Genomic DNA, 17,033 nt, shown 5'->3' with positions numbered 1-17,033 from the left:
AAAGGATGATCTGGCCTTTACTTGACTCCTTATATGTTGAGCCAGACACGGTACAGCTGACCAGCAGAATGTGCTCGGCTGCCTTTGCTTTACCCCTGGCAGTCTGCGTTATAACCGCCAAATCCAATTAATCAAAACATTATATTTCATAAAGTGCCGTATTAAAAAGCATTTTTTCGATAATTAAAAAGGTCTCATGGAGCCTGAATGCCAAAGCCGGGCATGCACTCCAACAGACAAATTACATCCGCTGATGAGATATGGCTCCTGGCTATAATGAAAGGTAATAAAAGTGTCCGAGGTGTTATCACGAATATTTTACTTAAAAGGTTGTAAAGTAGCTGTTAATTTGAAAATGTCCCCAAATACAAAATGTGGTCGTGTGAGTAAAATAAGCTGTGATTTGGGAGCTCTTGTCAGAAATGAGTTCTGCACAGCATCATCTTGTTAACCATGATGGTATTTAGTAATTAATTTTACCTCAAGCTTTTCTTGGCATTACCAAAGCAGAGCTTTCTCGTATCTGATTCTTTTTTAACATACAAGCAATAAGGTAAAGGTATGAATAAAATAAAAATGAAATAAGGCACACTCATTGGGCCTGAGCATGGAGTCAAAGCTATGTTAGCGCGATAAAGAACTCCATCTAAGAAGGTTTTTTAGTGTCACAGTATAAAGTTTTTGCAAAGTTCTGCTACCAAAAGCTTACGAAGGACAGACGAGGACTTCAGCTGTGAATATTTTGTGATGGTTATTTATAAACGGTCCTGTGCTGAATATTAATTTTTTTTAAAGCTGCACACTTTCCATAATGAAGGTGTCTACACCAGGATTGTGTTTAAAATATCTCTCTAGCATGATGATGGAGGAAAGATGATTTTTTTGTATTTAAAAATGGATCCCAAGTGTATCTTATCAATAGAAGGTAGCCTGTTGTGGTGTTTGATCATGTTTTCTGTTCATGTAAAAATAAAAAAAAACAAAAAAAACAAACCAGGGCTTAAAGGGTTAAAAGGAAGAATTACAGATGTTGGCACAGTTATGACAGGCCCAGGTTTCCTAAGGACAGCGTCTGTTTTTCACATCCAGTTTGACGTCCTCATGATCAATACAGGAGAAGTTTGTTGTGCCATCAGCATCCAAGCAAGGATCCAGGAGATCTTCAGGTGTTCATCACATTATTAGAAAGCCCTGTAACCCCCGCCCTGATATGCACTCTCTGCGGAGGAGCAAAGGTTTACGGTACTGTTTGCTCATGACCCGAGGACGGGGGACTGGGTAGACTGACTTGACTGGCCAAAACAGGAACTTGAACAGACAATCATAGCTGAGACTTTGAAGATATTCAGAGGAATACATGTCTGCTGATTACAGACGATTGCTGTATTGTCAGGTATTGCAGAATGTTTTTCCAGCGCTGACAAAAGCCAAAGCAGACATAATCCCATGAACCTTTACTCCCTGCCCTTAGAAGCTGTTGGTTAACCCCAGGGACTACAAAGGAAAGACCCTTCCTAAATTGTCCTATCTGAATATCCGACTGTGGAGAAGCAGCGAGCAAAGATGAACAGGAGATCCAAATAATTAGCTCGACTTAACAGAACCAAAACATGTACTGTGAGAACTGCATGTGCCGGAGATTATCAAGCATTTAGAAGGTGTGATTGCTTGTAAAAGCCTTTCCATACAACATACTGTCACTCACCATCCATTACAGTCAAGGTTTCAGCTGCATAAGCAATCTCCTTGTACATTTCCCACCACTTCATACAGTATGTGCGTCAGCTGTCTTTGCCACCACTGGTCGGTTGTGTCAATCACTCGCCTCAAAGCTGAGATTCCTTTGACTCGAGCATTGCTACAAGTTGCCAGATTTCATTGACATTCCATTGTCTCTGGTCACTGTGTTGCTGTTAGTCTCTTCCTGTGTGCGCCCCTTAAGTTGAGCTACTTTATTGGCAAGAGGAAGATCACAGAGCAAGGAAGCAGGCTTCAAGGAGATGATGGTGATGAATGCCACTGCAGATGCTGGACACTGATGGCAGAGACAGATGATGTCTGGACAGTAAAGTTGCTGCTGGATCTGAAAGGTGAGGGTTGGATGAGCAGCCATGCTGAGAAACTAAAATATCAACTCAGTTCTTCAGTGTGGCGTCCAGAAATAGTCCCCTCTGCTGACAGTGTCCCTTCTGGAGTTGTTTAACAGGTGGGAACTCACATCAGTTCTTTGATTCTTGGATGTTGTACAGTGGCCAGCGGGCTGAGATTAAGCTGCTTAATTTGGGTCTTTACCTGAAGGCCAGGTTCTTGTCATCAGTCCCCCTATCATTAAAGAGCAATTTTCTCACTTATGTCAGTGCTTCTGTTCTTGCAGCTTTATTACCTCCTGTCAGGTCAGTGGTTTCCAGTTTCTATTTTCTTTCTATTATTTTTCATTCTGAGATGATGAGGAGAGACCACACATCTGGACATGAATAGAAACCCTCAGAAAAATAATGTGAGTTTTATGGCTCAGAGGTTCCTGCATGCTACCAAAGACATGCCGCCCAATGACAGCATCTTGCAACAACAGTCTTTAGCAGAGATTCTTTTGGTTAGTTGATCGCACTGACTCTGGATCTGTCTTTACAGCACCCTCAGGGATCACATGACCATTACAAAGTTACCTTGTAGGCCTTGCAAACTTACGAAACCCACTCACCTTTCGAGCTCCACTGAGTGACCAAGATGTCTGAGGTTGAGCGTCTTTCGGTTTTACCTGAACTCCAAAACAGACTCGTATTTTGGATGCTCTTAAGCTCTGTCATCACAGAGGCTGCTGGCACACCGCAGTAACAGCCAGCAAAGTCACAGAGTCCGCTTACTGAATGACTCAGACCGCTGCCAGATTTCAAATTAAAATTGTTTAAATTGTTAAATGTCCTAATAATCGGCTTTGCATGACATCAATTTACCCATCTCTGTAATAGATGTATTTGTTATTTAAACAGTATATACATATATGTATTACTACTTATTGAATTTTTTTTCTGAATATGCATTTAATGTTATTGTTTAGTAGCAGTTCAGATTCTCATTTATGCCGGTTAAATCTTATCTACTGAGTCACAGTCTCATGTGAAAGGCTGAAATCCCCCTGCAAGGAAGGCCAGCTCTAAATGAGTTTTTTTTCTCTTAATGAAGGTCAGGAGAGAGTCACATCTTTCCTTTTGTGATAATTTATCCCTATCTCCTGTTATCTCTGTTTTGCCCCTTTAATCCTAATTGTATTGTATAATTGTGTGATGTGGACCTCTTGGTCTTTGAAGTATTGGCCCTATCCTTTCATTATTACCTGATGCCTTGAACCGCTGTTATTTTTTTTCAGCTCCAGTCTGTATTATCCAGTGTTGCAGAATAAAAGAGAGCAGCTTAAGTTCAGTCATTTTAAAATGTATTCAAGTCTGATTTTTCTATCTTTCTGTGAAATAATTTCACCACTGAGATATATATTGAGCTCTGTAATATAGTCTGCATGTTGGCAATACATTTCAAATGCGGTTCATTGCTGTTTTGATTGCTTCTCAGTGTTAGTGAGTAATACTTGTAAAGGGATAATGCAAAAAGATCTGCAGCATTGTGTGCAGAATTTAAGTTTTAGAATTGCTTCCATATGAGTGAAAGAAAGCCTTTTTGTGTGTTTAACATTGCACTTATAATTATTAACAGTTCAAGTCTGAATATACATTTTTGTGCCATTACCAGGGACAAACAGCTTGACCATGAACATTCAGTTTTCAGTACATTAGGACATAAATGAGGCTGATATAACATTTCTGTATACATGGGTGAAAAGAGATCATACTTTGTGCTTTAAATGTTAAATACTGTCACATTCAGACTGAACATTTTGCAGAGAAGTGTATATATAAGGTTCTGCTAAATTAAAGTGAAAGAACAACTTTCAAGGTGAGCTCAGTGTAGTTGGTGCAAACTACAGAGTAAACAGTGAAGCACAACTAAATGGTACTGGCTAATTGCTGCATGCGCTGTATGGTTCCTCTTTAATATAACCAGATAGTCACCATCCATGAGGCATTCATCTTGGGAGCAATGATTCAATATAATAGCATAACAGGTGATGCTATAATACATACTGTATCCAACATGCACTGGCTGAGTTACATTTAATCCCACACTGATGCTAAAGTAAGGGACACGCAGACATATTCTGACAACATAAAAATGTTTGTGTGCCTAAGATAATTTATGTTGCCATAATTTATTAGTTCCAAATGTGGTTCAACAGGAGTTCTTCCACACTGTGGAAAAAAATAGGCTTAAAAACATTCTGCTGGGGGGAGGAAAAGAGTTAGAAAAGTTGTAGACCATGTGAGTTGTCTCAGTTTCTAATATTTTATTTATACAGAGAACCATCACTAAATGGGATGGAAATACAATAAAAGGCATTGAAATGTCAGCCCTAGCTTTTAAGAGTTTTTGAGGGGAGAACGCAAGTGTGCAGTAAAGAAAACCTCTTACCGCTTCAGCACCATGGACAGTTACGGTAGGGGAGCTTACCTCAATGCTCTCCACGGGAACCCAAGTTGGCTAATAGGCTCTCTGTGTGTCAGGCCGCTCCCCATTCACTTTTTTAAGGCGAGATGGATGGACATGTGTCCTCAGATAATCCTAGTTTATGTGTGTGCGCGCGTGTTGTGTTGTGTTTGTCTCGCGCGCACCTCTGTGTTTGTGTGTGATTTGAATTTGTAACAAAGTTAGAATTTTATTTTATTTTTATAAATGCTTATATTAAACGTACCCCACGGGCTGATTTTAAATGTATAATACTGACAGTGTGTTTTCATTTTAGCACTCATTTTTAAACCAAATATATCCTGTTATTTTTTTTTTTCACTTTTTTGAAATTCTGTTTGTATGCTGTGATCAGATCTGTTGGCATTTCCAGATAGCTTAGGTTTGGCTAAGGAGAGGCAGTTTTTCATCCATCTGTGCAACCCAAACTATTTATTTCTTAACTGTATTTTTGTTTTAATCTCAGAGCCAAAATGCACCGCGGTTGTGTGAAATAAAACTAAAGATGGAAATAATAATCATCATCTGAGTCCTTGACGAATCAAACCCTATTGCATTTCTCATTATCCCGGTAAATTGTCGAGGGAACTTTCAGGCGTGCATTTATTAGACAATCAGTTTTTGAATAAGAAACATAGCCGGCTTCTCCCTCGTGAGTATAGGAGGCTCAACCCCTAAAATAATTTCCTCTTATCTAATTCATTGATCATAAAATGAAGCTGGTGTGGGCATGCAGCAGCAGCAACCTACATGTCAAATTGCATGCGCTGTTGTGCGATAGATAGCATAGCACAATTTAAAGCTTCAATGCAAGCCGAAATATACAGTGCAAACATGCAGCATACTACCTCGTGGTTGCAGATGAGCATCACATATCCTGCCGATGGGGAGGATTGTGGAGGAGCTGTTTCTTTTTTTCTCTTTTCATTTTTTTTTTCAACCATCCAGTCCGCTGGTGTATTTGGGGGGTGTGGGGGGAGTCGGAGACGTCCTCAGCTGATTGTTCTCTGGGTCTGGGTGAGGAAGATCTTTCACGCAAAGCATACATTTTTTAACGATATTTCAAAAAATTTTGTTAAGATGGATATGATGGAAATCTTCTTGTTGCAAGCTGCCGATTGACGCATGCGTGTGCGGGGAGACAGGGAGCGGAGAGGGAGCGTGAGAAAGAGACGCAGATGAAATATGGGAATATCAGAGGCAGAAAAATGAACCACGTTTTGCTTCATTTGGGGTCTGGAAATAAAATTAGTTTGACTTTTGCATTGGGTTACAATAGTCAATTTATTGCCCATAAATGTGTGTAAAAATGAGCGTGTTTTATTTAGATGCAGTATTAGAAACATAAGCATGCGACTGTGACGTGATGGCATGTTAAAGAACCGAATTATCTGTTAACATTAGACTACACAAAGGAGAGAGGAAGATGATGATAAAATGTAGCTCACAAAACACACACACACATACACACACACACACACACACACACACACACACACACACACACACACACACACACACACACACACACACACACACACACACACACACACATGCACAGATGGAGGCCAAAGACAACCTTAAATAAATCTACTTAGCACTGTAACTAACTGGGGTTGTATCTCCACTTAGAGCATTTTGACTGTGAGTATGAGGGGTAGAGGGGGGCAAAAAAAAAAAATCATCTGTCTGCCTTTCGTTTAATAATCACAGCTGAAGGAATCATATATCAAGCACATTAGCCCGAGGGCTATTAGGCAGTGGTCCTGGTTGAAATTTGCATTTTAAAACGATCGCTCTGCGCCTCCTTAAAAAAACCCAATCTGTCAAATCGATGTGAACTAATTCAACAATTACAGACGCACAATGACGGCTCCTCTAAACGTTTGTAGTTGATGTAATATTTCCTCGGTGTTTGTAATTCTGCCGCTGCGTAGTTTTTACTTATTGGCACGTGCGGGCCTCAACCGTGCGCGCGCATGTGTATAATTATTTGTGCTTGTTCGCGCGAGTTAGGGCGGTTTAAGAGGATGTTTGTTTGTTTTTTTTAACTTGTAAGAGGTTTTTGTGACCCCCCCCCCCCCACCACCACCGACCCCACCGGCAGCTGGAAAACAGGGGTTAAAACCGGCTGAAGTGTCCTTGAGCAAGAAGTCCTAACGGGTACAAAAGAGCTGACCGTGTTCTTATCATTATTATTAATTGTATTTATATGATTTTATTATGTAAAAATCCACATAAAACTAGGCTCAGCTGCGTTAAGGCCCGCGTTTATGTGTGTATTTTCTGGGGACTCTCCGTCCAAAGCGCTCCCCTGCGTCTCTGCGTAAAGCTACAGTAAATTGGTTGCACGGTATAGTCACCTCTCTGGATTGAAGTCAGGTTTTAACTGGAAAAGAGGTTGAAGGTCCATGTTTGTTGCGATTCATTACATTAAATGGAATCGGGGAGGGATCCTGGGTATTACCCCCCCCCCCCCCCCCCCCCCCCCCCCCCCTCAACACGCACCACACACACATACACCCCTCTTTCCTTATTTTTTTTTCTTCTTCTTCTACTACCACCCGCTCTTTGTTTATGTTGTAATGTACATATTTTTTCGTGAAGGTATTATAATAGCCGGTCTCCGTGCTGATTGGGCGCTCAGGTTGGTGAGTGAACGCCCTGCAGATTATGTCAGATTGCGTGCAGAAACCAAACCAGCCCAGCCTTTGAACTTCACCGCTTTTGGCTCGTATTCACGCTCTTCCGCTCATTTCCAAGCCAGGTGCTTGACGACAAACCTCAGAGAGAGCGCGCGCGTGTGTGTGGCAGAAAAAAAAATAACGCTTAATACTTTTACGACTCCTGCGAACTGACTGCGGAACATCGCTTTCACCTTTGTGGATTTTTTTACGTGTGTGCGTCTTGCATGTGTTTTTCCTGTATTGCCTGCCGCAGGTCTGACACAGAGTTGTTACTGGACTTAAACGAACGCGCATCAGTTTTAAAACCCGGGGAAAACGCGCCGGGCGCCGGATTTTTCTTTTCTTTTCTTTTGCTTTTTTGTTTTTGCTGTTTTCCAGACTCTGAACATCCCAGACGGGGCATGACTGGTATCGGGCATCTAGACAGGTGAATAGTTTCCCTTCTTTCCGATCAGAACTTTTCCTCGTCATTAACATTGGGGATAAAAGTATAGTCTTAAGATGTCAAAGCCTGCTGATCATATCAAGAGACCCATGAATGCGTTCATGGTTTGGTCCCGGGGCCAGAGGAGGAAAATGGCACAGGATAATCCCAAAATGCACAACTCGGAGATCAGCAAAAGACTGGGCGCTGAGTGGAAGCTGCTTTCAGAGTCTGAGAAGAGACCTTACATCGATGAGGCCAAGAGGCTGCGGGCTCAGCATATGAAGGAGCACCCCGACTACAAGTACAGACCCAGGCGCAAACCCAAAAACCTGCTCAAGAAGGACCGGTACGTTTTCCCTTTGCCTTACCTCGGGGACACCGATCACTTGAAGGGACTTCCCGTGTCGGCCGCGGACTCTCTTTTGGGCTCCTCGGAGAAAGCCAGAGCGTTTCTGCCGCCGACGTCCGCCCCATACTCCTTCCTCGACCCGAGTCAGTTCAGCTCCAGCGCCATCCAGAAGATGACAGAGATGCCCCACACGTTGAGCACCAGCACTTTGCCGTACGCGTCCTCCTTGGGATATCAGAACGGCGCATTCGGCACCCTTGGGTGCCCCAGTCAGCACACCCACACCCACCCGTCGCCCACAAACCCGGGCTATGTCGTCCCGTGTAACTGCACAGCCTGGTCAGCGTCAAGTTTACAGCCCCCGGTGGCCTACATACTTTTTCCAGGTATGACCAAGACTGGGATAGACCCATATTCATCCGCACATGCCACTGCCATGTAACCCTCGAGACTCGTTTCCTCTTTTTAATTCACTTGAATACTGAAATGCATGTAAATATATTATGGACAGCGCGCCCCATTAAAAAGGCATGAACAGTGTTAACTGCCTTGGACTTGTTATGGCACAAAAAAGAGAAAAAAAAAAAACTTTTGCAGAATTCCACCAAGTTCCTGCCTGAGCAAAGGAGCTGGAGTTTGGTGTAAAGGACGGAGCCCTGTGAACTGTAAGAAATGTAAATGTTATAACGTTTATGGCAACCAGAAAAGGAGGCCTTTAACTTTATTTATTGTGTACATTTCAATGCTGATATGCTGATTTGTGTTGATTATTGATAGGCTACACTTTTATTTTGAAAATTTGGCTTGCACAATTAGCGTTCATATTTCCTGTATAAGCCTAAGAAGTCCAAATTTTGGCATTTTATGATGATGTTCTGGAGATCGGGTCAAAATCAGGACATGTAGGCTGCATTATATACGGGTTATATTGTTTATATTTATTAAAATAGAAAAAAAAAGAAAACTGGCACATAAAACTAGAAGGTCTATTTAAGAAGACAAAATGAGGAAAAAAAATTCATTTCCATCCAAATGTTTCCTTTTGCATTTTTACCTGTGGTTCAGTGCTATTATAGTCACACGCGTCATTTTAGTTTGGTTTCTGTTTTTTAAGGATAACTTCTATTTGAATTCAAGGAGTTCTATGTGTATTTTCTATCTAAGATGGTAATTTAAAACCTGTCATGTTATGGAAAGGATAATGTATCTAGAAGGTTGATACCTCCTGCTCTTTGTTCAAGTGCTGAGCAAAGGCATTTTCAATAAAGACAATCTGTCTTCAACCAGATCAATTTCCTGTATTTGTAGGTTATTGAGACCACAGAGATAGCGTTATAATGTGCACGTGCGGCGCAGGGGGCGCTTACACCGCCAAAATAAAAGCTCAATTAAATAGATATAAAAGGTTTAATGAATGCAAAAATAATAATTACTATCGAAGCGGTATTTATATTAAAATAAACATTAGAAATTGAAGTTATAAAATCATGAAAATGCTTTGATTTTTTTTTTTTTAATATCAGAGCCAAGCTAATCAATACTAATGATAGGCTACACACTAGAACAATAACATCAAAATCAATCCTTTTTTCACTGATCGAGCCCCTCTCCTGTGTGCGGTAGTTAAAGCTGTCAGTTTCCGGCCCTCTGATCATTCTCTCCACGGAGTTTTATTGCCTAACTGTTTCTTTCTTCTTCTTTTTTTTTCTAATTTTTATTATGATCATTGCTCTGCTTCTTGTTGCAGAAGCAGGGTTCAGGCATGTTCGGCGGTGCAGCGTGGTGAAGGTGTGTTTGTGACATCGGGATGAACCGGTTTTTGATGTTTGACAGTTCGGGAGAGGCCTCCCTGGAGGGATTCCGCCCGTCCGACTCGTCTGACTGCTTAATCACTCCAAGGAGCTGCTTAATTATAGGTTTAACTAATGGAGCAAACTGATTTTTTTTTTTTGGGTGCAACTTTCTGGTTGGTTGCGGAGCTGCTTACCACTTGGCCGTGCGTGATGCGGTTTAAAAATCTCTGCGTCTGCGTTTTCTGTTGCAGCCAAAAAGTCCACTAACCACGCCATTAGCGCCAAGTCATCCGCACGTGTTTAAACCTGCAGCAGCCTGTGAATGAAAAAGGCCCGGGCTCTCATTAAGACAACAGAGAGTGAACGCAGCTTTACAACTCCCCCCAAAACAAGGAGGAATGAAAACAAACGTGAATCCAGCGCGGGCCGGTGGGGTGGGGTGTGTGTGTGTGGGGGGGGGTGGGGGGGTCTTCTATTCTTGTTAATGTAGGCTGATGGATTTACGTACCGCGCGCACGCACGTGTTTGTGTGTGTGTGTGGCTGGCCCATATTAATACTGTAGTATTAATTAAAAAAAAAATCATTCCACGTTCAAATTGTTTACTTATCTGCCAGGAACATATGTGGGGAGAAGTTACCATTCTGCACTATTGCCCAAGGTGCAATTCAATCCTGGGGAGGAAGAGGAGGCAGGGGAGGGAGAAGGAGGAGAGGGGGCAGATTTTTATGACAGACTTGGTCCTTATCTGAAGCTGTAAATTAGGGTGATACTTCATTGAACCGAATGTGAAGTTTTACATCAAACCCCTAAAGCGTCCTAATTCAACTTTGAAATGAGACAATTATAATTACTTTCAGGAGTAGCTGCAGACTTGGATAAAGGCCTATATATATATATATATATATATATATATATATATATATATATATATATATATATATATATATATATATATATATATATATATATATATATATATATATATATATATATATATTATAATTTCATTATAATATATATAATGACAGCATTGTTTAAAAATTTATTTGCTAGGATTCACTTACCTGTAATTATCAAACTTAGTCACTTAGTCATGGAAATTGAGTGCGGTTACAGCGCCCTGAAATAAATAACGATAAACGGCATGTGAGAGGTATAATGGGAGGGAAATTATGATTTTAAATTATAGGGGAAAGTGTGTGTGTGTGTGTGTGTGTGTGTGTGTGCGTGTTTAAATCTCTCTTCCCCCCTTGACGTTTTTATTGGAGCACAACAGAGAGAATTCAATCTGCCTTATCTCTCCAGGACTCCTTTTCAGCGCGAGATCAGAGGAAAAAGGAGAGGATAATTGTTCTTTATTTTATTTAATTTAACGCGACAGCCAGCGCTTTCAGGTCATTTATATGCTTCATTTAGTGATAAAAGTCAATGAGGAGGGGAAAAACCGAGTAAAGCAGGCGCTTTGAATTCTTTTTATTATTTTTTTTCTCTCAGCAACACAATCCAGAAAAAAAATATGTATTAAAAAAAAGTAAAACAGATGAAACAATAATCGAGTAAAGAGGGGAGGAGGAGGATATTTTTAATTAAAAGTCATGGGTCATTTACATTATTGTGTTTTAATGTCACCCTGAAATCATCAGCAGGAATGGAGTTTGATAAGTGGCTGTTGAGAGTGTGGTTTTGTATTTAGGCATGCTAATTTTCTATGATCAATTTGATGATGAAGATGATGGCAGTGTCATTGTTGTTGCTTCTCTGATGATGATGATGATGATGATAAAAGAAGAGGAAAATATGCCAAAACACAGGCCGGTTTATCAAAGCTGAATTCATTTTAATTTCAACGCGAGATTTTACACAATATATTGATATTTTTAAAAAATGCAATTTTGTGTGTGTGTGTAAAAGCTGATCTCATTCCAGCATATTAAATATTGTCTGAAAAAAAGAAAAAAAAAAGAAGTCATCACCGGCTAAATCCTGGTCTATCTAAAATTGAATCTGGGATACCATTTTGACGGGAGAAAAAGTAAAACCGTACAGTTTTGTTGTTTGAAGACGCGGGGGCTTGAATTTGGGGGTCCCTGAATTCTCATTTGAAAGAAATGAAATGGTGAACGAGCTGATAAAGAAGAAAGGGGGGGGGGGGGGGGGGGGGTGAGAGAAAAGGGATCATGGCGGGGTTGTTTAATGCGCTGCAGCAGTCAGAAAAGTGATTTACACCAAGACTTTATTCCCCCCGACTGACGGAACGACAGCGCGAGCCGCCTTCCTCTTCTTCCTCTTCTTCTTTTTTGTATTATTGTTTCTCGGACACGCGCATGCGCGTACACATGCACGGGGCCTGTGTGGTCAGTTCTCTGGAGCCGATCGGATGCAGATTGCTGGGACGTCATGAGTGTGTGCACCAAAGTTTATTCTTATTAAATTATCATTTGCTGACACTTCTCATCATATTTTAACCATTAAAAGCCACAGCTTGATATTTCCTTCCCTTAAAAAACAACAACAACAACAACAACAACAAAACATTTATTCATTTATTTTTATTATTTTTTAAGACTTATAATTAGTATTTAAACTGAATAAATAATTACAAGTCTTGGACACTTCTTGCATAATAAAATTAATTTCCTGCAAACTTAAAATTCAAATTATTTGTGTGCAAAAATATTCCCTGTATTTATGAAATTGGCCTATAACTTTGTGACATATTAAATTAAATAATAATTTAAATTCCCAGACACCCTCACATATGGACTTTCTTGCTTTTCATGATATTTGAACATTCCTGCACACCTTTGGCACCAAATGAGAACATTTAAAAATATTCATTCATTGTATAAATATTTTAATCTGACTAATTAAAAGTTACCAAATTTGACAACCTTATATGAGACACAGACAGGTAAAAATCCTGATCTCAGATCAGATAAAAGCAAGAAGAAAAAGGATCATTTCGTCTGCCTGGATGTGACATTTCCTTCTTTCCTGCCTTGACTCAGCCGTGACCTCTCAGGTTTCATGTCCGACCCCGAGGGTCGGCTCTGCTCTGTCAGCCTCATTTTTACATTTAACTTGATTTTTCTGTTCCTTATCTGCATTTCTCCTTTTTTATTTATTCACATGATTCATAGACAGCCTTTCTATCATCACACACTCAGAGGACACTCATCAGCCTGTTTTATTTTATTTATTCATTTTTGTTATCATTATTATTAAGACGGCGATGCACGTTCCATCTGCTCAGACACTCAGATCTGCTCACCTCCACATTTGTGTGTCTGCACGTGTGCTTCTTGTGATGTTTTTGAGCTGCTGTGTTGTGTCTTTGTTTCTCTCTCAATGTTTGTGTGGCACAAACCTTCCATACTTGTGACGTTTTCAGTATTTCAGATGATTTTTGAGATATCATGCACAAGACCTCTGCTAAATTTTTATGTCAATAAGAAAAAAAAAAACGGAAAATACTCAGCCTGGGTGTTAAAATTAACTTATTATGCTTAAGTTATACAATTTTGACATATGCTCATATTTAATATGAACCCTTGCTGTTGCAAACCTGCAAATACTCAGCAAAGCTCAGTTTTCATTTAATACAGTTTTTATGCGTTTTATTTTTTTAGAGATCTTTGAAGGTTATTTGAGAAAGAAAAGGTTGGAAGTTTGTTACAGATAGGAAAGCATACATGATACAAAATATCACATGCCCATTGAGCATTCTTCGTTTTTCCACAATTTATAAATAAAGTTGTGTTTTTCAGAAAATTTGCTGCATTTATTTGTTTCTTTTTTAAAAATTGTCCTTGGATGTTGTGTGATATTTCTTCTTCTGTTCACCTGAGCTGAGCCTCTGTAGCATTATGAGCTCATGTGACTCTTTAATCATGGGTTACTTCTTTAACCAAACAATCTCCTCAGCTAATCTTTGCAAAATACCCTTTTGGAAATGTGCCACACCACCAGATGATGTATCATACCGGAGAACAATGCCTGCTGTAATGAAATGTGATGAGTGTTGAATATAGAAAGATGAATATAATCACATTTGCCAAGATACAAACTGTAACTGTTTGGCCAAAGCAGCTGATTTCAGTGCAAACCGTGAAGAGGTTTATATTTGTCCCAGTGCAAAGGGCGTAGCTCACTGAGGATTTTGGGGGAGTTTACTACAATAAAAAAAACAAAAAAAAAACACCAAACCAAATTACAGATATAAAAACAGCACATTTAAGAGAGTAAAGATGTGGTAAATCTCTGGATTTTGGTTGGTCCCCTGTGCAGTTATTTTGGCCCCAGTGTTTCTAAAAGCCTGATTTCTGATTTCTGCCCCGTTCATGACATAAGATAAAATAAAGGAGAATATTAGTGTTCATAAAGTGTAAACAGAGAAAAATTCAGCTTCTGATATCAAGCTGTCAAGCACACACTTGTGAAGGGTGGATGCAAATGCGCGCACACACACACACACACACACACACACAGAACTACCTGGCTGATTTAGTGCCTTCAGCGACTCAGGTTGAGGGCAGCACTGGCAGTCCGAGCCAATGGAATCCCTCGGTAAAGAGGATGCTAATCGTAGCTTCTTGTGCCTGAGCATGTCTTCCTGGGCCAAATGAGATTAGAGGGAGTGGGATATGGCGAAACGACGTGCGTGGGGTTCTGGAGGTGAAAGGTAAAGGCACTTATCAGGAGGGTTCCCCTCGGGGTCCTCGATGGCTGACTCAATCAAAACCCTGCACGCACTTCTCACTGGATTAGACTAATCAGGAAGGAGCAGGGGATGTATAGACCACTTATCTGAAAAAAAACATTGGGCTCTCTTTCCCTTTGAAAAGACCCTACAGAAATGTTTGTTAATTTTATTTATTACAGGAATGCTTGTCGATGTGGCAATCTTCCATGGAATCATTAAAAAGGGCTCTTCCACTCACTGAAGGCATGCACTGTTTACATGCTGCAAAGATAGAGGAGCCTTTGATGTTCCAAATACCCCCCTCCCCACCACTCATTGTCTTTATTATTTATATATTTACTTAGATTTTTTCTTTCCACTATTTGTTTCTCGTGCCACAGCAGATCAGACTGATGGAAGGTAGTCAACATAACAAAGACCCTGAAAGGTATATGAATATTTATTACCGGAATGACTTCAGAGCCAGACAGGCCGTTAGCAGTCAAAGGAATAGTGAGAAGATAACAGCAATTTTCACACTTATGATTACCTTCAAATTAATCTCTATTTCTTGAAGGGATGTGGGATAGTTGACTAGTCTATCTTTCATTTCTCGATTAAAAAGTTATTTAATCCAAGTTTGAGCTACTTGTTTGACAAAATAATCCAAAACAATTGGGAATCTTAATGAGAGCACATGTAGAAAAGGGTAAAATACTGCAGGAAAATGATCAGGATAGTACACCTTTTAATGTACCAGCCTTTTCTTATTTAAAGCACGGAGCGTGCAGGTTCCTAGATAGCACCCCCCCACCCCCCCAATTCATGGTATGACCAGGATCTGATGGTAGCAAATAAGAGACAGATGCTGCAGATGCTGCAGATGGTGAAGTAACATTAATGAGTCACTTCAGTGACTTCATCAGCCTTCTCCACTGCTCCCACTGTCAAACCAGTAATCTTTATAAGCAGATGTGCACATGAATATGCAGAATCCGATTTCTGGTACTGCTAGTTTTCTGATTTTCAGTCGTAGTTCACGCCGAGATCTATTGACCAATCACATCTGAGCACAGCTGGATGCAGGTAAACCTGGAGAACGAATGAGAGATGCCATTTGATAAAAAAATGTAAACCATCAGCTGACAAATGGACTAGTTCTTATATAGCGCTTTTCTACTCTGTCTGAGCACTCAAAGCGCTTACACACAACATTTACCCATTCACACAAGCTATTAACTAAGCTAAGTGCTTTTATTATCTAACATTCACACACATTCATACTCCAACACTTTTGTCAGCGAGCAACTTGGGGTTAAGTATCTTGCCCAATGATACACTTGCATGCAGCCTGGAGTAGCCAGGAATCAAACCGCTGATCTTCCGATCGGTAGGTGATCTGCTCTACCTCCTGAGCTACAGCTACCTGGCCAGCTAGACAAGAATCTAGCTTTTTATTGTCTGTTCAAAAATGTATTTGTATTCATAAAAATAACAAAAAGCTGCAGGAAGTATTGAACCAGATATCCCAGCTACACCTGAAGCCCCAAAAAATCTAAAACTAAGCTAGCAGATTAGCCAATCAGTTCCCAGGTTGGTGAATCATACACTTCACAGTTTTGTATTTAGCATCATATAATTGACATTTTTGGCTGCAGCATTTTGGATCAGCTGAAGGCTTTTCAGGGAGCTTTTAGGACAGCTTGATAATAATGAATTACAATAGTCCACCCTAGAAGTAATAAATGCATGAATTAGCTTTTCAGCATCACTCTTTATGACATCATATTTGGAACACGTCCTCTTCTTCGCCATCCATCCAGGGGTCAGGTACTCAGGGGGGCTAAGGGGCATCAGTCTTACTGCTGCTGCTGACCTGAACACACTCAGACATTTAGGCCCTTCACAATCTACAAAGGTGACCAAATAGCATTAAACGTATTTTGTTTTTGGCAGCTCTTCAACCCAGCCCAACTTCCACTGAAGGTGCATGAGTCTCTGTGTCATCAATCCTGTAGCATTTACCTGCACTAACTTGATTCTGATTTTTGGGGCAACTAAAAAAAAAATAAATAAAAATTAAAAAAAAAACAAAAAACCAGAAACACCAAAAACAAAGGGATACACAGATAGGCTCCAAATATATGCACAAAGGTCTCAAAAATCAGTGCCCAAAATCTGCTTAAAGAGCCTCAGTGCCAGCATCTGTGTGCTGGGCTTTTGCAGTGTCTCTGTGCATTCTGGGCTGATGTCAGGAAATTAGTTTTCACTTGAGTAATACGAGTGATGTTATATTTGAAATGAAACTAAAGATGAATGAGTGTTTTGGAGACTCTAAAATTTCCCAAATTCTCTTCTCCTAATTGTATGTTGCTCTATAAGGGTTTTCTGATATTTTTAGTCCTGTACTACAGTAATCCCCACTTTCTTTACAGGTCTGTGCATATTTCATCTAACAGACTGTGAACTGGGCAAAAGGGGTAATGGGTAATGTTACACACAAAGCTACACATTTGGGG

The 17,033-nt window shown here is 40.2% G+C and overlaps 1 protein-coding gene across 1 annotated transcript; it reads left to right on the top strand.

Annotated features, from left to right (window-relative positions):
* Positions 1-7,300: 7,300 nt before the first annotated feature.
* sox14 (SRY-box transcription factor 14) lies at positions 7,301-9,877 on the top strand. Its single transcript, XM_030727316.1, has 2 exons — positions 7,301-8,703; positions 9,786-9,877. The coding sequence occupies exon 1, from the start codon at positions 7,764-7,766 to the stop codon at positions 8,478-8,480; it is 717 nt and encodes a 238-aa protein (XP_030583176.1). The 5' UTR covers positions 7,301-7,763; the 3' UTR covers positions 8,481-8,703; positions 9,786-9,877.
* The last annotated feature ends 7,156 nt before the right edge of the window (positions 9,878-17,033 follow it).

The sequence above is a fragment of the Archocentrus centrarchus genome, chromosome 4 (assembly GCF_007364275.1).
Source record: "Archocentrus centrarchus isolate MPI-CPG fArcCen1 chromosome 4, fArcCen1, whole genome shotgun sequence".
NCBI lineage: Eukaryota > Metazoa > Chordata > Actinopteri > Cichliformes > Cichlidae > Archocentrus > Archocentrus centrarchus.
The sequence above is the reverse complement of the archived record's forward strand: the minus strand, read 5'-3'. Positions and strand labels throughout refer to the sequence as shown.